The 25,483-nt window shown below is 37.0% G+C and overlaps 1 protein-coding gene across 1 annotated transcript in view; it reads right to left on the bottom strand.

Moving 5' to 3' along the window:
• Nucleotides 1-25,116, bottom strand: part of pudp (pseudouridine 5'-phosphatase) — a 34,135-nt gene extending 9,019 nt beyond the window's left edge. The window contains exons 1-3 of the mRNA XM_067404367.1: nt 25,006-25,116; nt 24,593-24,811; nt 23,797-24,026 (exon numbers count right to left, since the gene is read on the bottom strand). Of these exons, the coding sequence (XP_067260468.1) occupies nt 23,797-24,026; nt 24,593-24,811; nt 25,006-25,060 (504 nt within the window). The 5' untranslated portion in view covers nt 25,061-25,116. The remainder of the gene's footprint in view (nt 1-23,796; nt 24,027-24,592; nt 24,812-25,005) is intronic.
• Between the last annotated feature and the right edge of the window lie 367 nt (nt 25,117-25,483).

The raw sequence follows: 25,483 nt of genomic DNA, 5'->3' as shown, positions 1-25,483 counted from the left end.
AATCTCTAGCACGCATATACAAGCGTGGCACACTTAATGAAGAGACATGAATTCTAGAATGATGCAAAGATGACCTGACACAGTGGAGTCCATCTACGGTCCACTGCTCTGGGAAATGTCAGGGGCCAGATGACCATCTAGGCTAAGCAACATCACAGTGACTAACATCACGTGTTATATGAAGACACATAACTGATATGTTTTTCATACTCACAAGCTAACACACACACAGCAGACTTAAATTAAACTGACAGACTATAAAAAGTCTTATTATACATATTCTTGTGAGATCCCACAGAGGGAACTATGCCTATGAAACACAACACAGATCCTATGTGCATGGCATGATGCAGCCATGAAGGAATATAGTCATGGTCAGAATTATTGGCACCCTTGGTAAATATGAACAAGCCTCTGCATTTGTTAATCCATTTGTTTTTTTGTTTTTTGTTTTGTTTTTTTGTTTTTTGTTACAATACTTTTTGCAACCTTCTTTTGCCAAGATAACAGCTTCTCCTACAATATCTGATGAGTTTGGAGAACACCTGATAAAAGATCAGAAACCATTCATCCATACAGAATCTCTACAGTTCCTTCAAATTCCCAAGTCCATGTTAATACATTCTCCTCTTCAGAGGGAGGGTCAGAGGGCAGAACCTTAATTTTGTGCTCAGTGACCCATTTTTTGTTGATTTTGATGTTTGTTTTGGATCATTTCAAATACCTGCACAATCCAGTTTTACATTTTGTTAAAAGCATTGAGTGTTTAAATCAAGTCACCATCATTCTTTTTAGTGTAAACATGTCTCTTTTCTATGCAAATTAAGCTCATTACACATTGTGCATTATTCACAAAACTTAGTGTTATTTGCCTGGCTCAGTTAACACTGGCCAATTACCACCTGCTTTCCTCTATTTTATTTAAGAGCAATGTTTGTTTCCAATTATTTAATCATGGTATCAGTCATCACATGAGGATCAAATGATGGTGAAAAGCATTAAAATTGGGCACATACCCAGACGAGAGTACTTTTCGAAATTTTAAAGAGCAGATGTTGGTGCCTAGATAGCAGTGGAATGATGTTGTACACGCTCTGCAACATACAGAAGACTGCCATAGTACGCTGCATTCTCTACAACCTAGCACTCAGAGCCAGCCTACTGAAACTACAGTCATATTTTCAGTCTAAACTGACTGCAATGAAAAAAAAAAAAAGAAAAAAAAAAAATATATATATATATATATATATATATACAGAAAAAAAAAAGCGTATATACTGTATATACTGTACTGTTCAAAAGTTTAGGTCAGTAAGATTTTTAAATGTCTTTGAAGGAAGTCTTCTATGCTCACCAAGGCTCAAAAATACAGTAAAAACAGTAATATTACAAATAATATTTTCTATTTTCTATTATAGCTGCATTTTCAGCAGCCATTACTTCAGTCTTCAGTGACAAATGGTCCTTAAAAAAACATTCTAATATGCTGATTTGTTGCTTAAGAAACATTTTGTATTAGCATTGTTGAAAACACTTTTTTTTTGTGTGGAAACAGCATTTATTTGAAATATAAAGCTTTAATGGAAGGATGTATGGACGGAATATTTGGACGGATGGATGGATAATTGTATGGATGGAGTGCAAGAGGTTTCCCATTGGGCCCCTAAGTCTGGAGGGGAGGGGTTATACTGTAGTAGGCCCAAGAGTCATGCCAAACAATGCACATGACAAGTAAACAAAATTTAATGGCTCAGCTCTAGTTTCATAAGGCTGTGGTCATTAGCCAAAGTCCATCTGCTCTGATATAGAGCCAAACCTCAGACATGACATGGCAGAGATGACAACAACAGGAGAGAGAAGCATGTGTTCATCAAGCATGTAAGCATGTGAGTCTGATGACTGTACAAATGCCATGTGACTATAGGGACTTGTAAACATGTGTGCCAGTAAAGAAGGTTGTTAAAGATCTGTCAAGTCTTTGACAGATTGCTGACAGCATTCTCTAAATGATCAGTGGGCCTGTGGCTGGCCCAAACCGAGATGACATGTAATGGAGAGAAAGCAGACTGAAAACACCCACGCTTGACACAGAGCATTTTATTTGGTCAAGACGACCAAAACAAAGTGGCTACTGTTTCACTGTAAAACTTAAACATCATTGAATAAATGCAATCTTCACCCATCACTGCCTCTGACTCAAATGGCCTTTTCTACCAAATATGAAAAATCATTTTTAATAGAACCCTCTGAGGTCGGAAAGGCATCTTGGTCAGCATTTTTGTTTTTATAGACGACAGTTTAAATAGGCTTTCACAAGTTCTGTGCTTGATGACAAAGTCTATTCAAAAAGCGCTAACTTAATTTCTCCACAGACATATCTCTACATATTTCATGGGATTCAGCGAACAACTGGGGCCTGTCGTCGGATGATATATTTGGCCTAATCTTAAATTGCATTTCTCAACACCCAGTTGGCATGTTCTTCAGAGGGACTTGGGCGGGTGATCGATACAGCAAAGCACCTCAATAAACTTACACATACTCCACTTCTTCAGCCCACTCACACTCTTCATGAGGTCTTGAACTCAGCACAGACTCCACTCTGCACAAAGCTGTGGGTTGATAAAGTGCTAAGAGGGATTGTGAAGCACTGCTCGGTTAAGGAAGATCCCAGTATCTGTGTGACACACAGACATAAGCAAATAAGCACGCACACACACACACATATATACACACTAAAATGCTATATTACTAACTCAAGATTTATCTGTAAGCAACACAATTTGCAATGTGTACAATTCAAAACACATTTTTTTATGTCCATTCTTAGCTCAATAATTTTAAAATTTAACTTTTTTTTTATTTTATTTTTTTAAATTTGCTCAAATTAGAGGTGGATCACGATGGCCAACTAGTAATCCTACAACTGATTAGTCTATTAGTGAGACTGATCAAATCAAAATGTTTTTTAATTTGCCTTAAGCCCCCTGCACACTGTACGATTTTGGCCATGAATTTTGTCTTTGATTGTGACATGTTCGGCAATGGCAAATTAATAGTCTTGACAATGACTCTTAGTCTTCAACAATGTTCTGACAGTGTCAAACATTTAGGTCACACTCTGACAACTCTAACTGCTCACATATAAAACAAATAGGACTAGGGCTGTGCAATTAATTGAAATTGCAATAAAATTGCTATGTATGCATGATTTCTAAACTGCAAAAAGCATTTTTCTGCCACGCTTTGCAGAAAAACACTGTTATTTTAAAGGTATTTCCTTAAAGGGATAGTTCACCCAAAAATTTAAATTTGATGTTTATCTGCTTACCCCTAGTGCATCCAAGATGTAGGTGACTTTTTTTCTTCAGTCGAATGCAAATTATGATTTTTAACTGCAACTGCTGCCGTCTGTCAGTCAAATAATAGCAGTAGATGGGAACTTCAACTATAACAGTAAATAAAACTTGCTTAGACAAATCAAAATTAAAACCTGATGACACATTAATGTACTAAGACACGAAACGATTGGTTTGTGCGAGAAACCGAATATTATTTATATAATTTTTACCTCTAATACACCACTATGTCCAACTTTGTTCAGCTTCCTGTTAGTGAGGTCAAAAAACGCGTTGTGATGACGGAAGTGATGTCACGCCCATATACTTCAATGAGCGCGAGACATCACTTCCGTTGTCAGAGCGCGATTCGACCTCACTAGCCGGAAGCTGAACGGAGCTGGACATAGTGGTGTATTAGAGGTAAAAAATTATATAAATACTGTTCGGTTTCTCGCACAAACCGATCGTTTCGTGTCTTAGGACATTAATGTGTCGTCACGAGCCACAGGGTTTAATTTGGATTTGTCTATGGAAGTTTTTTCAACTCTTATTGTTCAAGTTCCCAATCACTGCTATTATTTGACTGACAGACGGCAGCGGTTGCAGTTAAAAATCATAATTTGCGATCGACTGAAGAAAAAAAGTCCTCTACATCTTGGATGCACTGGGGGTAAGCAGATAAACATCAAATTTTAATTTTTGGGTGAACTATCCCTTTAATTATTATGATCAAACACCTTCACTGTAAAAAACAAAAAAAATAACAGCAAAGACTGCCAAACGCCAACAAAACACACACATCTACATATCTACATACATACATATTATATATATATATATATATATATATATATATATATATATATATATATATATATATATATATATATATATATATATATATATATAAATATAAATATATATACACAGTGGGTATGGAAAGTATTCAGACCCCCTTAAATTTTTCACTCTTTGTTATGTTGCAGCCATTTGCTAAAATCATTTAAGTAATTTTTTTTCCTCATTAATGTACACACAGCACCCCATATTGACAGAAATACACAAAATTGTTGACATTTTTGCAGATTTATTAAAAAAGAAAAACTGAAATGTCACATGGTCCTAAGTATTCAGACCCTTTGCTGTGACACTCATATGTTTAACTCAGGTGCTGTCCATTTCTTCTGATCATCCTTGAGATGGTTCTACACCTTCATTTGAGTCCAGCTGTGTTTGATTATACTGATTGGACTTGATTAGGAAAGCCACACACCTGTCTATATAAGACCTTACAGCTCACAGTGCATGTCAGAGCAAATGAGAATCATGAGGTCAAAGGAACTGCCTGAAGAGCTCAGAGACAGAATTGTGGCAAGGCACAGATCTGGCCAAGGTTACAAAAAAAAAGTTCTGCTGCACGTAAGGTTCCTAAGAGCACAGTGGCCTCCATAATCCTTAAATGGAAAATGTTTGGGACAACCAGAACCCTTCCTAGAGCTGGCCGTCCGGCCAAACTGAGCTATCGGGGGAGAAGAGCCTTGGTGAGAGAGGTAAAGAAGAACCCAAATACCACTGTGGCTGAGCTCCAGAGATGCAGTCGGGAGATGGGAGAAAGTTGTAGAAAGTCAACCATCACTGCAGCCCTCTACCAGCTGGGGCTTTATGGCAGAGTGGCCTGACGGAAGCCTCTCCTCAGTGCAAGACACATGAAAGCCCACATGGAGTTTGCCAAGATAGAACTTTGGCCTTAATTCTAAGCGGTATGTGTGGAGAAAACCAGGCACTGCTCATCACCTGTCCAATACAGTCCCAACAGTGAAGCATGGTGGTGGCAGCATCATGCTGTGGGGGTGTTTTTCAGCTGCAGGGACAGGATAACTGGTTGCAATTGAGGGAAAGATGAATATGGCCAAGTACAGGGATATCCTGGACGAAAACCTTCTCCAGAGTGCTCAGGACCTCAGACTGGGCCGAAAGTTTACCTTCCAACAAGACAATGACCCTAAGCACACAGCTAAAATAACGTGAAGTGGCTTCACAACAAAACGTGACTGTTCTTGAACGGCCCAGCCAGAGCCCTGACTTAAACCCAATTGAGGATCTCTGGAGAGACCTAAAAATGGCTGTCCACCAACATTTACCATCCAACCTGACAGAACTGGAGAGGATCTGCAAGGAGGAATGGCAGAGGATCCCCAAATCCAGGTGTGAAAAACTTGTTGAATCTTTCCCAAAAAGACTCATGGCTGTATTAGACCAAAAAGGGTGCTTCTACTTAATGCTGAGCAAAGGGTCTGAATACGTAGGACCATGTGATAATTCAGTTTTTCTTTTTTTAATAAATCTGCAAAAATGTCAACAATTCTGTGTTTTTCTGTCAATATGGGGTGCTGTGTGTACACTGAGGAAAAAAAAAAATGAACTTAAATGATTTTAGCAAATGGATGCAATATAACAAAGTGTGAAAAATTTAAGGGTGGTCTGAATACTTTCCATACCCACTATATATATATATGAAGAGTTCAGATGCAAAACCCGCTAAATGCCACCTCCGTCAAAAATGAGATGATATTGAGCGAATGCTCTCTGCACGTAGTATACGTTCATCAAATACTTTCACCTCAAAATAAATATACTTTATTTTATACTTTATGTTATGTTTATACTTAAATACTTTTATACTATTTTTTTTAAATACCTGAGATGTCTTGAAGAATACAGATCAATCATTTTCATAAATCATCAAATAATTTGTCTCAATCGTGTGTTTATTGTCTTCATATTTAGTAAGTCAAAGCATTTCTATAATCTTTTAATTCAGCTACAGCAATAGCTAATAGCTGGATGCCTTTGTCCATATAAGGGATTTCCTGGAACGTCATAAGTTATATTACTTTGTGAGACATATTTGGACTTTCTGCATGAGGTCACTCTTTGGCTTCCAGTATGAATGAAACATACATTGTTTAGCACTCAATAATGCTCACACGACACTGTTTTGGGTAAAAACATGAAAACATTTTAAGTAAACATATGATAATGTAGTGTACTGAAGTGTTCCTTTATAGCTAATTTTGTGCCCACCCCTTTGAGTGGTCCACTGAACTCATTTAACCTTTTTATGCAAGAGTGAAACTTATGTAAATGTTGCCAAAGAAATTATATATATATATATATATATATATATACAGAGCTTTATTAAGACTAATTGACTAGTCATTGAGACAACCCACCAACTAGTCAGCTTTGAAACTATGCAGATCCCTAATTATCTAGTACAAACTTACAGAATTTAAATCCAATCCAAAAAAAAAAAAAAAATCGGTGTATAATGGATTCCGTTATTAAAAAAAAAAAAAAAAAAAATCTCATCTTTCTTTGTCATTATGACAGATGAGGGCAGAATGTGACTTCCCTCATGTTCACACAAGAACATGAACTTCAGTTCCTCTATGTTTCATTAGTCTAAGCCATGAGACTGAACCCACCTTTTATAAAGCTCCACTTCCTTCAGTGCACTGCTCAGCACTGAGGGAAGCAAAATGCCTGACTCTTCTAGAAAGAGGTGGTCCACTTCCTTGCCTTTGGTCACAATGGAGACAGATGACTGGACATACATACATTACTCACATGCATGAGAGGGCTTCCATGCCTCTGGAAAGACTACTCAGTATTCATGTCATGCTAGCCTTCCTCACATCACCACGTGCATGTAATGGATGGAGATCAGAGAGTCGTCTTTAAAGTCGCCCTCTAATGCTAATCTGCTCTTAGCTAGCATGAACTTTAAAAGGTTTAGCTGATTAATGGCCCTTATCATGTGGTGATCTTTGGGTCCGCTCATCTTGCTATGGGAAATACATGTGTTTTCATGCGCTTGAGACTTATTGAGTTCGATACTGAGAAAAAAAAAAAAAAGATCTAAACACCAAAGCAAAACGTGTGTTTTTTTCAAAGGGAAACTATATATTGACCATGTCCAAGGCCAATGCATGCACAATGGAGAGGGATTAATTTTTGATCTGAGGATCCCTTTGAAGAGCAGGAACCCACATATATTATTGAAAGTATTCTGGTGCAGGCTGATGAACAGTCTGCAATCACAGACAGACATCCATGCTTGGAATATTTTTTCTCATTGATACCCAGACCCTCACTCAGATGTCAGTGTTCTGAAATGACATAAATCACATTGGTTTGGTTCTGGTAACTTTTGTTACCTGCTATGCCCTTGAGCTTTGATCACAGATATAATGTTTTAAATCAGCAGAATGTTTCAGAGTTTTCACCTTTGCAAGCTTCCACGCGAGATGATAGCACAAAGTAATGGTGCTAGTTCTTTGAATTTCAATATCTTTTCACAGCTTTTAAAGGTTGAAAGATAATTCAAGAGCAACTCCTGAACCGCTGACCTCCTGAAACGACAGCTACATTATCACCAGCAATTGCCTTAACAAAGAGGTGCCACTCTGGCATTTCTTCTTGAGCTTTTTCACTTTGCCCCAAGGACATTTCATCTAGTGTAAAAATACATGCCATATAATTAATCAGTCATCATTTAAATGCATATTAAAACTGTTAAATGGGTAGCTCATCCAAAATAAATAAATAAAAATCTGCCATGATTTACTCAGCCTCATTTCATTCAAAACCTGCATGATCAAATTGTGATGGCTAGATGACTGGGTCAGAGAATCTCCAAAACTGCAGCTCTTGTGGAGTGTTCCCGGTCTGCAGTGGTCAGTATCTATCAAAAGTGGTCCAAGGAAGGAACAGTGGTGAACCGGCAACAGGGTCATCGGAGTTAACGTGATGCACTAAGGCTCATTGATACACATGGGGAGTGAAGGCTGGCCCGTGTGGTCTGATCCATCAGACGAACTACTGTAGCTCAAATTGCTCAAGAAGTTAATGCTGGTTCTGATAGAAAGGTGTCAGAATACACAATGCATAGCAGTTTGTGCCCGTGATGACCCCTGTCCACCACGAAAGCGCCAACAGTGGGCATGTGAGCATCAGAAATGGAGCACAGAGCAATGGAAGATGGTGGCCTGGTCTGATGAATCATGTTTTCTTTTACATCACGTGTATAGCCAGGTGCATGTGCATTGCTTACCTGGAGAACACATGGTACCAGGTAACACTATGGGAAGAAGGCAATCAGCGAAGGCAAATATGATTCAGGAATGGTTTGAGGAGCACAACAACAAGTTTGAGGTGTTGACTTGGCCTCCAAATTCCCCAGATTTTAATCCAATTGATCATCAGTGTGATGTTAAACAAACAAGTCCGATCCATGAAGGCTCCACCTCGCAACTTACAGGACTTAAAGGATCTGCTGCAAATATCTTGGTGCCAGATACCAAAGCACACCTTCAGGGGTCTAGTGGAGTCCATGCCTCAACGGGTCAGGGCTGATTTGGCAGCAAAAGGGGGGACAACACAATAGTAGGAAGGTGGTCATAATATATCAAAACTAATCTTGGTGAATAAATGATTAACACTCTGAGGTCTGAGGTATCGCCGGCGATACCACCGCGTTTTTTTTTTTTTTTCTTACCAGTGTGAAAGAGACTCAAAATACTCTTTTAATATTGCACATACAATTATACACCATTTTAATCTGTGGAATATCTTCTTTTATTTGTGTACACTCAGAATAAAAACAAAATGTTGTGCTTTTTGTAAAATAAAGAAAACTAACATGATGCATGATCTCTCGTCTCCCTCTGAAGGAAGTCCAATCTGATAGTTCTCAGAAAATGAACTGTAACTTAGTGAATACTAATCACAAAAAAATTAGACTTATGTCTAAAAAAACATTGAAATGTCAGGTTTTAAATCGTACAAATCGAAAACAAACATTCTGTGTTTATGTAATCTGTATGAAAAGAGAACCATGTCAGAAATCAGTGATTCAGCTCATTATCCGCTAATGCGGCCACACCCACGGAGGGAGCGCTATTCAGACGCAAATTCTGAGTCAATACATGTATACATCGTCTCAATCGTGTATTTATTGTCTTGAAAAGTGTTTTGAATAGCCATAGTTAGCGATCTATGTCCTCTGTTAGTTCGGTTAGTTCCTGGATTGCCTATTCTTCTTTAGTGCTCAGGCATTTGTGGACTAAAGGTGTACAGAGCACCCTCCGGCTGCAAGTATGAATTGAAAACACAGTATCCAGCACTCACAGTGATGACAATAAATCCTGAATAAATAGGCCTATTACTATTCTGTATAGAAAATTGACAAACATATGAGAATCCATCAATATTTCTCCAAATGTGCATGCTTTTAAGCTAAAAGCCTATTGAAATGCCATAGAGGTAACATAATTGTTCAGACACTTTGCATCACAGAAATATACTATATTTTAAAGAATATAATAGAATACCATTATTTTAAATTGTAATAATATTTCACAGTATTGCTATATATTTCGGTTAAATTTCTCGACCGACAACCGACGCTCGTTATCCGATTATTAACCATTAACTGATAAGATTATAATATAGTATAGCCTATATGATGATAATATGACATATGACATTAAATAAAAAATACAATTGATGAGTGTCTGTGTCTTCCACGGGTTTATTTTAACATGCAAACAGCAGCATAGAACAGATAAACAACAGAACCTGGATTCACATTATCAAATTGTCACGCACCTGCAGCGTTTCTGACAACAGAAAAAAATAATTTAAATAAAAGGCATAAAATAAATAGGCCTACACTAAATATTTTTCACTTAAATCTTTAACAAATTAAGATGACAAAACAAAAACACGGTGAATCCATTGAAGCTTTGAACAACCGGTACTTTAGACATTTTTCCGTCAAATAAAAATAGCAGGCTTACCTCAAGGATTGTTATTGTTATGACCACGGACGGTGCACGTGTGCATACCGAACGCGTCTTTCCGCGCTCATGGGCAAAGGAGTTTCTTTGAAAGGCTTGCGCACGAGACTGAGCGGAATGCGGGAAATGAAGTATACCATGGCCCTAAATTGTAATGGACTGGAGCTCACGGTTCACATCGAGAGAAATGGGAACGTGGGGGCACCGCGATGCGACCGCAAAAGGCACTTTCACTTTCGTGATCAAAGTGCATGCCACTGATAAGCTTTGTAAATGCAGTATTACAGTAGATATACACATACCAATTAAACACACAGGTCTCCTCTCGTGCGTCCTCCCCACTGTGTCGCCGGTCGAGGCAATAATTTTCATTTCGCTTTTAGATATCTCTTTTATAGATGCCATCAATGCTTTTAACTTTCAAGATGTAATTACCGAACTCCATAAACTACAAATCCTCACGAAAACTTCAGTCAAGCCAGCTCGCGCGTCAATCTGAGAGATCAGCCTCTTACCTTAAAGTGTCAAATTTCTCGTTTTCTGAATGGACGGTTTTGCTTGATTGACAAACGCTAACGTTCGGCCACAATTTATATACCATCGACCAGTCCTAAAACGTTAGCACGCTGTGATCGATTGCTTGGAGATTGCGTGTTTTTCTGTTCGAGAGCGCATTTCCTCTTCTTCACATCTGCGACAAAACAGTTGATTATTTATGAACGAAAGCTCACAGAAACGTGAAAATTGTCTCATTTGAAAGAAAATATCCTAAGCTAAAAGATGATATATTGTGACTGATTGAAGCAACCCTTATCAAAAGTGCGGGGGTCGATTTCTGTCTTTTCAAAACTGCGGGGGTCCTGATCCCCCTGTCCCCCGTGCCAACGGCGCGACTGACCCTTTCTATCGAAATGGTCAGTACTTCTTTTCACTCGCTTCATTTTGCTCGCTTCATTTTGCTTGTTGCTTAGTGAAATATGTCTGGCACGTGTGAAACGCCCCACGAGTTAACAAATAAGCATATATGTATATATAGCATATTTTTCTTTAACCATGCAGCAAAAAAAAAAAAAAAACGTTTAACTGATAGTATTAATCGGTTAAAATTCTTACTTTCGGTTAACGGTTAAACGTTCAATGTGAGCATCCCTATCACAGAGGGTTTTTTCACAGCCTACCTGTCTGAAAGAGCTCATTATTTATGCAGGTCATTAGAGTTCTTTATGCGATTCTTTTGTCTTCTCATGTGAGAAACACCCATTATTCATGAGGATTCATGCTCCACGCATACTGTGTTTCTTGAACAAAGATGTTTTAGAAAATTTAAATCTCTCTATTGTTTTATATGAAGGAGTAGGACGGATAATTTTTTACATAATTTTGAAGCAAAAACTCTAGTCAACAATCTCCAATACCCAGAAGTTTTGTGAACACAGATTTAATATTAATTTTTTGGCCTTATTTCAGTGACTTAAGTTTTTTTTGTTTTTTCAATGACCACGCATAAACGTTATTCTTTCAAAAACGCAAACATGCACATACATGCTCCTCACATATTATGGTAGACTATTTTGTTCTGAATACAGTGTAATGACACTTTTGTCATTTATATGTTTATGAACAACTAAAAAAAGCACAAATGTCAGAGAATGTCAAAACTTCTCCAGGCCCCAGAGGTTTAATATAAAGTTATCATGGGGATATGGAATTTATATGTTTATGGTAGACTATTTTGAAAAGGATAAGAAATTATATGTAATTCAGAAGTGGTTTCTGTTTCTTTTGTCTCTTTTTCTTGTCCTTTTCAAAATGGTTGCCAAAAAAAAAAATTATATAAATTATACAAATATAAAAATACTTTTTTTTTTTTTTTTTTTTTTTTTAAATCTTGCAGCCATTTTGAAAAGGACAAGAAATTCATGGTGCATACAAAGAGCCATTGATGCAACAAGCATTCTAAGTGCTGAATGGTCACACACAGTTTTCCTTTGTCCTTTTCTCAGTCTTTTGGATCCTTCCTCATTCTGAATGCTCATCTTCTTCCACTGTTGTTTCATCTCCTCTTTCTCTTTTATATACGCACACAAACAGGCCAAAAGTTGGAGCACACAGTTCACTTCAAGGCAGGCGTGTGATGCAGCATCATTTCTTATTCCCTTGATCACTCTGTTGATTCCCTCTCAGCAGCACTTTCATATCTTATCGGGAGAGGTGGCAGTTTTAATCAATTCAAGACCCAGCTGACTGGACGATGGACCTTTCAGAAAAGTTCCTTCACTCATCAAGAAGAGATGGCATGCTAGACATTTCTCAGCAAAGACTGCAAGGGCTTCTCTCCTCTATGTGTTCGGGAAAATCACAAAACGAAGGATAAAGCTGTTGATATTAATCATCTAGCTAAGTTTATCTGGGACCGATGAAGCTATTCTAACAGATAAGGATAAGGAATGCAATGTTTAATAATTCTCAGAGATCGAGTACTCTACTGTGATTTCTCAAGCACTGTAGAACAATTTTGATTTTGTCTTCACTATGCCAGGAAGGCAAGTATAATGGGCTCTGCAAGCCATATCACACAAGCAGGATTTCTTGTTCAGAATGTCAGCATGGTGTGATAGCCAAATCATGAGTCTGCAGGTAATCAGAACATTCCTGATATTCAGATTCAGATATTTCATTTAATTATTGCGAAAATAGCTTTAAACAAAAGCTATCAAAATCAATCATTGCACCTCTTTGAGCAGCACAAAGTAGTGATTTTTGTTTAATTAATGAATTCATTATTGAATTAGTCACTTGACACCACCTACTAGCATAACTTCTCTCTGGAATTAGGGTTAGGGGAGAAAAAAGATGCATTAACACAGCCAACATGCAAAAAGTTAAATTGTTTAGATTTACGCTACCGCCTTGTACAGTCAATGTAAATTCTCAAAGCTCTAACAATACCAGTTGTATGCATCATCTCTATCTCCTGAATTTATATGAAGGAGGAGAGAAAGACTACAAAACAACACCCTGCAGGTGAAACAATGAAGAAGACACCTGGGGAAGATAGCCAAGTCTTGGTCTCAGCAAAACCATAACTAGACCGGGAGCAAAATCAAAACATCAAGGGCTCACAGACAAAGCCAAAAAAGCAAGATCCTCTCTGTGTTGTCTACACCTGAATATAAGGACCACTTCAAAGCATAGAGATGCCTCATAGAGGAGAATTCAGGGTGGTCTCAGCAATATCAGATGAAAGGCCTGTATCCATCAAAGTGCCTGTTCAGAATTCAGAGGTTCGGATTCTCCAAATCCCTGGAGAGGGGTGCCATCACAAGCACCAAACCTGAGAGAGATGGTCTGCCATGGCCAAGATTCTTCAGGGAGGTTTCTCCAGAGGAAAGAAATTCGAAAACCATACATGAGACCTTGCCCCCTCAAAATCTCCAAAAGAACAGCTGGAAGTAAGCTCTCCTGAAGAATAGCATCCTGGCCTTAGACCACACCTGTGGCAAAGCATCTATTTCCAGAGGCACAGGGGGAAACAGAGAACATGAGAGGGGACATTGTGTCATCTACACTGTATGCAAACAAGTCCACCTCCGCTTTGACCAACTTCTGCTAAATTAGGTTGACAACCCAAGGGTCCAACCTCCATTCCCTGGACCTAGGCCTGTCCCTCAAAAGATGGTTTGTTTCATGATTCAACTCCCTGAGAGATGAACTGAGACAAAATCTTATTTTGTGACCTAACCAGAATGCACCACTATACCGAGGCATAGGGCGAGAACGTACCCACCTAGGTGATTCAGATATAAGACCACAGGCATATTATCAGTCCTCACCACAATACGGCAGCCCTGCAGGTCTAGAAATAATTAAAGTCTATAAAGACTGCCATTAACTTATTTTTCAATGTATGTGCCACAGAAATGGTCTCATATGGAGCAGAGACCAAGTAATCTGCAATGCAGGCCTTCTTGAACCAGTCATCCTGCTCCGAATTGATCCAATTTGCCTTGGCCAAAACACACTTTTCTGCAGATTTATTTTCAGGAGTAACCTCTGAAGGTGATTGAGAACCAAGTCTTGATGAGCAACTAGCTAAAATCAGACAATAATCAACGTGATCATGAAAAGGACAACTAAAGTGTGCTTTATCGCTTATCAAGAACAGAAAGTTACATTGCTTAAAAAAAACAAAAACAAACAAAAAAACTTATAGGTCTATTGAGAATGTGTATTTAGGTGTGCCAGTAGAATATATTAGTAGAGCTCTGGACATAACACTGGCTGGTATGAGTGTGTGGCACAAAACTGTTACTGAACAAAGAGCTATGTTTAGTGATTGAGCTAAAAAGAAAACGAATGGTATGGTCAGCTGAGACAAAGATTTTGTTCACCAAAACTGACCTTCTGCTATCATTTACTCATCTTCATGTTGAGACTTCGTTGCATAGAATAAAGTCATATAGGTTTGGAATGACATGAGAATGATTAAATACATAATTTGTATTTTTGGGTGAACTGTCCTATTATGCTTGGAAGAATCTTTCATCAAAACAAACACATTTTTGGAAAATAAGGTACTAAAATGGCCAAACTGATCTCTATTCAACTGAGAAACTGTGATGCTAAAATTATGGTTCGCTAACCAGAGAGTGGAAAAAGCAAATATGGCAGAGGAAAAAAATGGGTAAATGGTAGGAGTGTAAATCCTAGGGTTTAAAATAAATACATTTGATTCACAATTTTCCAATCTGATTCAAAAATTCAAAATGATCCTATTTGATAAGATACACTAAACAGTTGCTTTAGCAACTTTTTAAAAATGCATCCATAGTGTTACTAATGTTACTAATGTATCTTTAGAAAAATAAATAAATTAACAATTAAAAATACCAAACTAATTCAGACTTAATTAATTTATTAAGTAGTCTACATTTCAGAATTTGTAGGTTGAATTCAATTCAAACAATGTATGCGATTACATTAATGTTATGGATTTAAAAAAATGACGAAAAATTAACTGGTTTTTAAGCGTTTATTTGAGAAGATATTACAGTATTGAAAACAAGGCCACGGTGTCCTTCACAGATTTGAGTTCTGTCTCATGGGACCTCTACAACAAACAGTTGCATTGTAACTCAATGGCAGTGGAGCACTGCATCTGTATTTCAGTGCCACGTCTCTGGTGACCCTGACTGACAGTAGACTATGACACTGGATCATGCTCAATGATGCTGCAGAATAGCTAATCCATGGATTATTTATTTATTTACTTTATTTTATGTCAGGAAACATCTCATTTGAAAACAATTAAAAAGTGAGCTGTGGGCAGTATTATACTCCCAGTATACACAGGGAGTATTTTGGATAGGTTTGTCATTATACCAAATCAGTCAATGCCATTACTCTATATACAATATTTGCTCTTTATTTAAAGAAAGAAAGAAAGAAAGAAAGAAAGAAAGAAAGAAAGAAAGAAAGAAAGAAAGAAAGAAAGAAAGAAAGAAAGAAAGAAAGAAAGAAAGAAAGAAAGAAAGAAAGATCATTGGTGTCACTTACACAGTTCTCAGGTAACTTGTGCTACTGTAAATATACTCTCTCATGAAAATGATCTACTTCTTCTCTGGCTTTTGATGGTTCTTGACTCTATAAACCAAAGGGCGGAATGCCAGCACCAGTCTATAGCCTTTCACCATTTACATAGTTATAAATTAAAAATCTCTATGTCATCCTCTCCTATTTTAAAGGTGCCCAAGAACGTTCTTTCACAAGATGTAATATGTCTAAGGTGTCTCCTGAATGTGTCTGTGAAGTTTCAGCTCAAAATACCCCATAGATTTTTTTAAATATTTTTTTTTAACTGCCTATTTTGGGGCACCATTAACAATGCACTGATTTACACTCGGCGCCGCCCCTTTAAGACGCGTGTTTCCTGCCACACGAGCTGTCGACTATATTACAGAGCATTCACACAGCTAATATAACCCTCAAATGGATCTTTACAAGATGTTCGTCATGCATGCTGCATTCATGCTTCGAATTATGTGAGTAAAGTATTTATTTTGATGTTAAAAGTTTAATTCTGAGTGAGTTTGAGGCTGTCCTCCGTGGCTAACGGCTATTGCTACACTGTTGGAGAGATTTATAAAGAATGAAGTTGTGTTTATGCATTATACAGACTGCAAGTGTTTAAAAATGAAAATAGCGACGGCTCTTGTCTCCGTGAATACAGTAAGAAACGATGGTAACTTTAACCTCATTTAACAGTACATTAGCAACATGCTAACGAAACATTTAGAAATACAATTTACAAATATCAGTAAAAATATCATGCTATCATGGATCATGTCAGTTATTATTGCTCCATCTGCCATTTTTCGCTGTTGTTCTTGCTTACCTAGTCTGATGATTCGGCTGTGTGCAGCTCCAGACGTTAACTGGCGGCCCTTGTGTAATGCCTTTTATAATGTTGGGAACATCATGGGCTGGCATTATGCAAATATTGGGGCGTACACCCCGACTGTTACGTAACAGTCGGTGTTATGTTGAGATTTGCCTGTTCTTCGGAGGTCGTTTAAACAAATTAGATTTATATAAGAAGGAGGAAACAATGGAGTTTGAAACTCAATGTATGTCATTTCCATGTACTGAACTCTTGTTATTCAACTATGCCGAGATAAATTCAATTTTTGAATCTAGGGCACCTTTAAAGAACATTTCAAATTAAGCTAGGATGTTGGATGCCATCGAGTTCCACTGTACAGACAAAATAGTAATAATAATAATAATAATAATAATAATATGTAAATGTCTTTTTATTCCACAGAAGAAACTAATTTTTACCGATACCCATTTGAATTATGGTTGTCTGCCCTCTGTGTTTAGAACAATATGGGGGTGAACAAATTAGGGGTGTGTACGAATAGTTGAATATTCCATCTGTAGTAATTATTACAGATTAAAAACACAAATTATTTATTATTATTTATAATTAATTATTATAAAAACATCATTTGAATTTTGCAACATGTTGAATCCATGATAAGCGTAAACAAATTGTATTTGATCACTGAATGTTATCGCCTGCATCTAGACGCAGCGAAGTTTGGAATTACTTTAATCAAAAATATCTAACTAAATAATTGTACAAAATGGAATTCCTTTTGATCAAATGAATTGACAAGTTGTGTGTAAACATTTGAGTGAAAATTAGTTATCATAATATTACCACCACAATCACATGAAATCCAAACACCAAACTATCGGTATTGACCAGTCAATTGAGGAAAAAATACATCACTGCATTCAGTGCAGCTGTACCCCTGAGCAAGCCAAGAATCTGATAGCAAATTGATCTTAAGACACATGCTTCCTTTAAGTTACATAGAGGGAGACTGGTTTAAGAACAGAAAACACAAAGCGTTGAAAGAAACTTCACTTAGCACACAGTTATATTTGTGTCCCTGCAGTGTCTGTGTCGGCAGTGTGCGTTAATTTGTCTGAAGCGGACCGTACTGTTATCAGACTGAGGAGCCAACTTACACCAGGGGTCTGTTCTTCGTACCTCACTTAATACATCTGAGATGATATGACAGATGCCAGATCTAATCGTGATAACTGAACTCTGGCTAATTTGGTTCTTCAAACAAATTTAGGGATTGGATTCAAATATCTGGATTAAATTGTTTGAGATTACTGCACGTTCTTTTGTTCCCTGAAAAGGGCAGATGTATCGATACTCAAAACCGCGATCAGCAATGCAGCGATTGGTTGGCGCCAAGATGGCAATTTAGTGACATCTTATAATTAAAAAGACACCTGACGAACAACTTGACGAATTTCTGGACCTTTATAAAGAAAACAGCCAAGCAACCAAGACGACTTAAAAGTTATAATAGATAAATGAAATGTGCACTGTTTTTTTTTTTTACATGATTCCCAAATATTTAGGCAATAGTCACAATTTCTAGGCTATTTTTACAGGCTTTACATTTTTATTTCAATGTTGTAATTAACAATTCATTTAATTTTACTTTTGAATCAGATTTGTTATGTGACAGCATTAATTCAAGTTTCTTAAGGGACAAGATCAAGATATCTGAATCTCCTGCGCTGCATCAAGACACTCCCATAATAGCTGTCGTGGTTCAAATTAATCCACGCACAGCATAGACTGTACATCATGATGTGTGTGACACTCCAGTAAAACTATTAGGTAATTATTACCTCACAAATAAATCTCTCTACGAGTAAAACTAGCTGTGTCTATATTATGATAGACTACACAACATTATAATATTATTTGCTAATTTATTTTTAAATCAATATTACTGTCCCTGGTTCACATTAGGGTACACTAGCAAGAAAGTAGCAGTGGCTGGGACAGACTTAAAGCATCACATCTACTTAAAAAGATGTCATCCAATCCTTTTTATGTGAAATAAGCCTGTTCCCGAACAGGTTTGAGCTTATGGACCTGTTGCTATGACAGGATGAGTGTTGAATAACCAAACAATCCAAGATCATGCCAAATCGCATCAGTCAAATCCAGCTAACTGAACTGGTGACGTATGGAGAACGGACACCGTATGGATATTTTTGTTTTTCAAAAATTCCCCAAAGTGTCAATATTTTGTGTGGCCGCCTTTATTTCCCAGCACTGCCTTAACCCATGGGCATGGACTTCACCACAGCTTCACAGGTTCCACTAGAGTCCTTTTCCAGAGCTGGTGGATGTTAGAGACCTTGCGCCTTGTGTATTTATAATTATATATATATATATATATATATATATATATATATATATATATATATTGCAAAAAGTATTAAAATCAGGTGTATAAAATCAAGCACCTAGGCATGCAGACTGCTTCTACAAACATTTGTGAAAGAATGGGTCGCTCTCAGGAGCTCAGTGAATTCAAGCGTGATACCATGATTGGTTGCCACCTGTGCAATAAAGCCCATTCGGGAAATTTCCTCACTACTAAATATTCCACGGTCAACTGTTAGTGGTATCATAACAAGTGGAAGCAATTGGGAACAACAGCAACTCAACCACGAAGTGGTAGGTCACGTAAAATCACAAAGTGGGGTCAGCACATGCTGAGGTTCACAGTGTGCAGAAGTTGCCAACTTTCTGCAGAGTCAACAGCTACAGACCTCCAAACTTTGTGTGGCTTTCAGATTAGCTCAAGAACAGTGCGTAGAGAGCTTCATGGAATGGGTTTCCATGGCCGAGCAGCTGCATCCAAGCCTTCCATCACCAAGTACAATGCAAAGCGTCAGATGCAGTGGAGTAAAGCACGCCGCCACTGGACTCTAGAGCAGTGGAGACGTGTTCTCTGGAGTGACGAATCACACTTCTCTGTCTGGCAATCCAATGGACGAGTCTGGGTTTGGCGGATGCCAGGAGAATGATCCTTGCCTGACAGAATTGTGCCAAATGCAAAGTTTGGTGGAGAGGGATTATGGTGTGGGGTTGTTTTTCAGCGGTCGGGCTTGGCCCAGTGAAAGGAACTCTTAAATCTTCAGCATACCAAGACATTTTGGACAATTTCATGCTCTCAACTTTGTGGGAACAGTTTGGTGATGGCCCCTTCCTGTTCCAACATGACTGCGCACCAGTGCACAAAGCAAGGTCCATAAAGACATGGATGAGTGAGTTTGGTGTGGAGGAACTTGACTGGCCTGCACAGAGTCCTGACCTCAACCCGACAGAAAGCCTTTGGGATGAATTAGAGCGGAGACTGCGAGCCAGGTCTTCTCGTCCAACTACACTGCCTGACCTCACACATGCGCTTCTAGAGGAATGGTCAAAAATTCCCATAAACACACTCCTAAACCTTGTGGAAAGCCTTCCCAGAAGAGTTGAGACTGTTATAGCTGCAAAGGGTGGGCCAACTCCATATTAAACCCTACGGATTAAGAATGGGTCAATGGGATGTCATTAAAGTTCATGTGCACGTAAAGGAAGCCGTCCCAAAAAATTTTGGCAATATAGTGTATAAAAAAAAACCTTGAAAACAAAACTCCCCAACAATTATTCAGCACTGTTCACTCTCATGCCATTTGTTTTTTTTTTTGTTTTTTTTTGTTATGTTTTTTTTTTGGCTGTGATTTGGTCATATTGGAGGATTTATGCTTCTGATCCTGTCAGACTGCATATTTTAATCAATGCATCAACAACAAATGAATCATTATACTCCTAACAATTGTAAGTGAAGCTGATACACAGTCTAAATCAGTACTTTTCAAGCTCACGTCCACCTAGGTTTCCATCTGAAATAGCAGGTGTCCCACATAAAATTCCTGAATTGTGAACCAATTCTATTTGGAAAGCCATGGAAAGTTATATGAAAGAGTAAAACAGTGGTGTTTCCAATTCATTTACAACACAGGAATGACAAAAGTTCTTCAATAAAGAACATTGATTCAAACCAAAACCTCAAAAAGCCTTGAAACAAACTAACCAGTTCCAAAAATAAATAAATAAATAATTGATTAAAAAAAAGTGTTTGATAACAATTAGTGTCATTTTTGTGTTATTGCCCAATCATTTACTGTAGTGCTGTGAGGATTGGTGGTTGGGGCAGGGAAGTGATATGAGAATTGAGACTCATAGTAAAGCTGTTTAAATTGCTGAATAGTTTCCCAATTTTGTTTTGGATTAAAAATGCCCTTTTGTGCTTTAATAATAATTATCACAGAGAACAAAATGAATACTTCTGCAGCACATATAATATAAACAGGCAGATGCCTAAGATATAAATAGTTTTCAAGTACGCCCTCTGTGTTTTCCATTTTGAGCTCAGGTCCTCATTCACTCCCTTATTAAGGGCATTATTGTGCTAGAGGAAGTTGATCCAAGAACAGAAAAAAGGGAAAAAAAAAACTCCTTCCTGAAGGAGTGAATATCAGTCCCTCAAGGACAAAAGAAACAAGTCAATTCATAGTCCTGTATCTCCATCCTGGCACTCTCTTCTCTTCTTTCAATGCTTATTTATACCATTTTCCAGAGAAGGGTTGCATGGCAGAACAAAATGAAACATGCATCTAGTTAATCCTCATTTGTGGTTGATTATTTCCTAGACTTTGTTAGCAAGCTTCATGTATGGTAATTAAAGAAGAAAATGAGCAGCTTGCCACTTACCGAACAGACAAGCGGCTTTAAACAGTTCATCTCGTCATACAGATTTACGAACAAATTAATGACACTATAATTTGCATTTTAATACTCCCATCTACAAGGCATGCATGGGATGGAGAACTCAAACGTTCAGTTTCATAGTGTTCACAAATTCCCATCACTTTGGTATGTCTGACCAAGAAAAAAAACGGGGGTTCAATGGTTTGCTTATGCTCTTATCTCAGAGTTGGGTTTAAAATCATATATATGCAATTTGTTGCTGACGAAAGAAGGAAGGAGCATCATCCAGTGATTTGAAACAATTGCAACTGTAAACAGAGGAAATATGTTTGCCTTTGTTTAAAATACACAGTACACACATACATGTAGCTTAGGGTGATATCAAACAAAGGCCAACAAATTTGACTACTTTACTAATTAATTTTAGAGACATTATGCAACAGTTAGTCATTTAATTTGATTGGTCAAGTGGCCATGCAAAGCTGGTTGCATGCCTTTGGAACTTTTTTATTTATTTATTTATTTTATTATTTTCTTTCTTTCTTTTTTTTTTTCAAAAGGGGAACAACATATTAACTGGTGTCTAAAATACAAGTTACTTAATATTTACATTCTTTATAGTTCATAAAAGCAGTATCACATATTATGGTGCAGTTGTACTAAATATCAGCAGAACTGATGTGATGACCTGTGGCCAAGCTGTACTGATATTCATTATGTGGCAATATAGAATATGGTGAATATTTACGATCAGAAATCCTGACAAATGCGTGCACGCTCTGGAGATTATCGAGTGAAACAAAACAATATACAATCAGAAAGCAAACTGACAGATGAAGGAATCATAACAAACACAGTCATGGTGCAGCACAAAGTAAAGACCATGTTCCTGCCATTTTCACCCAAACTCTTTTCTTTTTTTTCCCGTGAATTTTCTGTCAAAATAATATCATCGCTATTTCTTTCTGCCTATTGTCCGTCGTGTTAACTATGAAGTCTCGAGAGATTTTGTGAACACTGTAACAGCAAAACAGGATTTTTTGTCCTCATGTTTGTGTCTCACCTTTTGAAAATCCTATAAGATTTTAAAAATCTTTAAGTGTGTACCCAGCATTACATTGATTCTAAGATGTTTCAGCAAGTTACTGCTTCGAAAGGACCCATCAAATAGATGATAATTGACAGCAAAGTCAATTACACTACAATTCAAGGCTTCGCATGATTAGAAATACATTTTAATATTGTGAAATTTTAGGAACTTACAATTTAAAATAACTGTTTTCACAAGATACTTCAGAAATCATTCTAATATGCCAACCGGTACTCAAATCTTTGCCAATGTTATTATCAACAGTTGTAATATTTTTTTGTGGAACATTGATACATTTTTCAGGATTCTTTTATGAATAGAATGTTTATTTGTAACATTATAAAATGTCTTTACTGTAACTTTTAGACAATTTTATGTGTCCTTGCATAATAAAAGTATTAATTTCTTTCAAAAAGAAAATCTTACTGAGTCCCAAACTTTTCAAACGTTTCAAATAATGTAATTGTTTCATCAGAGAATCCTGAAAAAAAAAAAAAATTACAGTGACAGTGTCATGGTTTGATGGTTACCACAGGACCCCACTTCACTAAGCAGAACAACCATTTTTTAACATGTTTTATCTTTAATAAGAAAGTTTCTTGAGCACACAAACCAGCATATTAGAATGATTTTTTTAAGGATCATGTAGAAAACAGTTATTTTAAGCTGTAATAATACTTAATAATATTACTGTTTGGACTGTTTAAGATCAAATAAATTAAGCCTTGGTGAACATCATCATTCTTTCATCAATCTTCTTTGAAAAATGTTTACTGATACCCAACTTGTATCTAAATATATATTTTATAACATTTTAAAACCCACATAATAAACGGAATGGCTTGGATAAGGGTAGTAAAATAAAGAGATTAGAACTAAATTATACAACAAAAAAGCAACATAGGAAAAAGTGTGGCAACATTTTATGCCATTTTTATTATTGTTTAGTGGTAGTAATAGTAGTAGTAATATATCTTGTGTCAACTCTAAACAAACCTAAAGCAAGCAAACTTTCATTATACAGTTCCTGACGGACCTTGTTGGAAAACCTGAGCCTTCAATAATGCATATCATCATACTTCAGAATGCCAGCAAAATGTTTGGGTATGCTCTTTATGTACAAATCTACTCTTGCTAAGGACTTACCTTTTCAACAGCCCCTACTGTTTGTACTTGATTATATATTGTCAAAAAAGTGGTGACATGCAAACTCCCTACTGGCTGAAAGCATCACTCTGCTGAATGGCATAATAGAACAGAACAGAACAGAACAGAACAGAACAGAACAGAACAGAATAGAATAGAATAGAATAGAATAGAACAGAATAGAACAGAATAGAATAGCTTCACCCCTACCTGTTCAGGGTTGGCTGGGGGGGAGAATCTCTTAGCACACACCACAAAAATGTCAGGGTGTGGCTTGCCATTCTTTACTTCAGGATCATCTCCAAGGACAATGTGATTGAAGAGGCTGAAGAACTCTTTATGACGGCTAGTCTTCATCTCAAAGGTCAGACCTGCTGAACTTGTGCCAACAGCAATAGGAATACCATGCTTGTGTAGATGATTGACAAGCTTTGCTACACCTTAAAAAAAAAAAAAAAAAAAAAAAACATCAGATAATGGCCACTTAGCAGTATAATGTTCACACTTGGCAGGTTAGATTAGAACAAACTCTGGTTGTTCTGTTTCAGTGTGGTTCAGAACTTGTGTGAACCCTGCTGCGCACCAAACAATGAACTCTAATGCAGCTCGACTGAAATATGAAAAAAAAAAAAAATAAATAAAAAAAAAAATAAAAAAAAAATATATATAAATAAATAAATATATATATATATATATATATATATATATATATATATATATATATATATATAACTTTTTTTTGGTGTTAAAAAAGACAGTGTGATGCTATGTTAACCAGGACTAAATTTATAATTTTCTTTTTTGGTCTGGACGGTCCTGACCAAAAAAGCCAAGAGAACCGAAGAACAAGTGTGAACACCAAAATTAATAACCAATCAGTGTGACCTGAACCAGTTTCTTTTATTCATATGGTGAATTTGAGGAAAACACATGCTCTATGCTGCATCCCTCCATCACCTTCTGTTTCAAAATGACCTTCCAGCTCCAATCTTTACATGGACCTTACCTGGCAACAGAGAGGCTGTGGGGAATAATTGCTCCTGAATTTTTCTGGTCTCCTCTAGGAGCTCTTCGGGGGTCATGGGGAGTTCAATTTTGTCTCTTATGATCCTGGCAGCCTCCAAAGCCTTTTTCCCCATCACAGAGGACTTCACTTCCCAGGTATACTTCTTATTGAACCTGTCACAGACTTCCTGGAATGACACTGTGTATAATCTCTCTGTATCTGCAAATACAAATAAAAACATGCAGAAACTATATACTATATCATTTGCTAGTCTGCAAAGAATTAATGTGCAGCTACTGACATTAAAAACTATATTTTAATTAGCCTTTTAATTATCTTTTAAACTATCAGAAACACACTCGATGAAGAAGGACTTTCTGATTTTGTTGAATGGAAAAGACAAGCGCACCCACCTAATAATAATCCGTCCATATCAAAAAGCACGTGTGTTACTGGTTTATAAGACATGTTTTAATCGATATGTTTGCTCCACTTGTGTATACACGAAACTTCATTGACTCAGGAGAGACACAGACACGAAAACTGCTGGACAATCGACGTTACAACTAAAACAACAGCAACACATTCCAAATTCAGACGAACTTCAATTCATATCTTGCTCGATATATTTGAATGTTAAGTCAAATTTATGTGCTTTGATGAACAGATATAATATGATTTCAATCTTGTCCTTTTTTTATGAGATTGACTTTTTGAGTAATAATAACCCAGGGAAACTTTATAACTCGCCAGTCTTGTTGCAAAGGTTTATGGGAAATGTATTTTTCAAAGCGCACATTGATCCAAAGCTCTTACATTATTTAGATAGAAAAAATACAAAATGTATTTTAACAGTAACAAAAACCAAAATATACATACATACATACATAC

This window comes from Chanodichthys erythropterus, chromosome 12, assembly GCF_024489055.1.
Source record: "Chanodichthys erythropterus isolate Z2021 chromosome 12, ASM2448905v1, whole genome shotgun sequence".
In the NCBI taxonomy this organism is placed as follows: domain Eukaryota; kingdom Metazoa; phylum Chordata; class Actinopteri; order Cypriniformes; family Xenocyprididae; genus Chanodichthys; species Chanodichthys erythropterus.
This window is presented reverse-complemented; position numbering and strand designations above follow the sequence as displayed.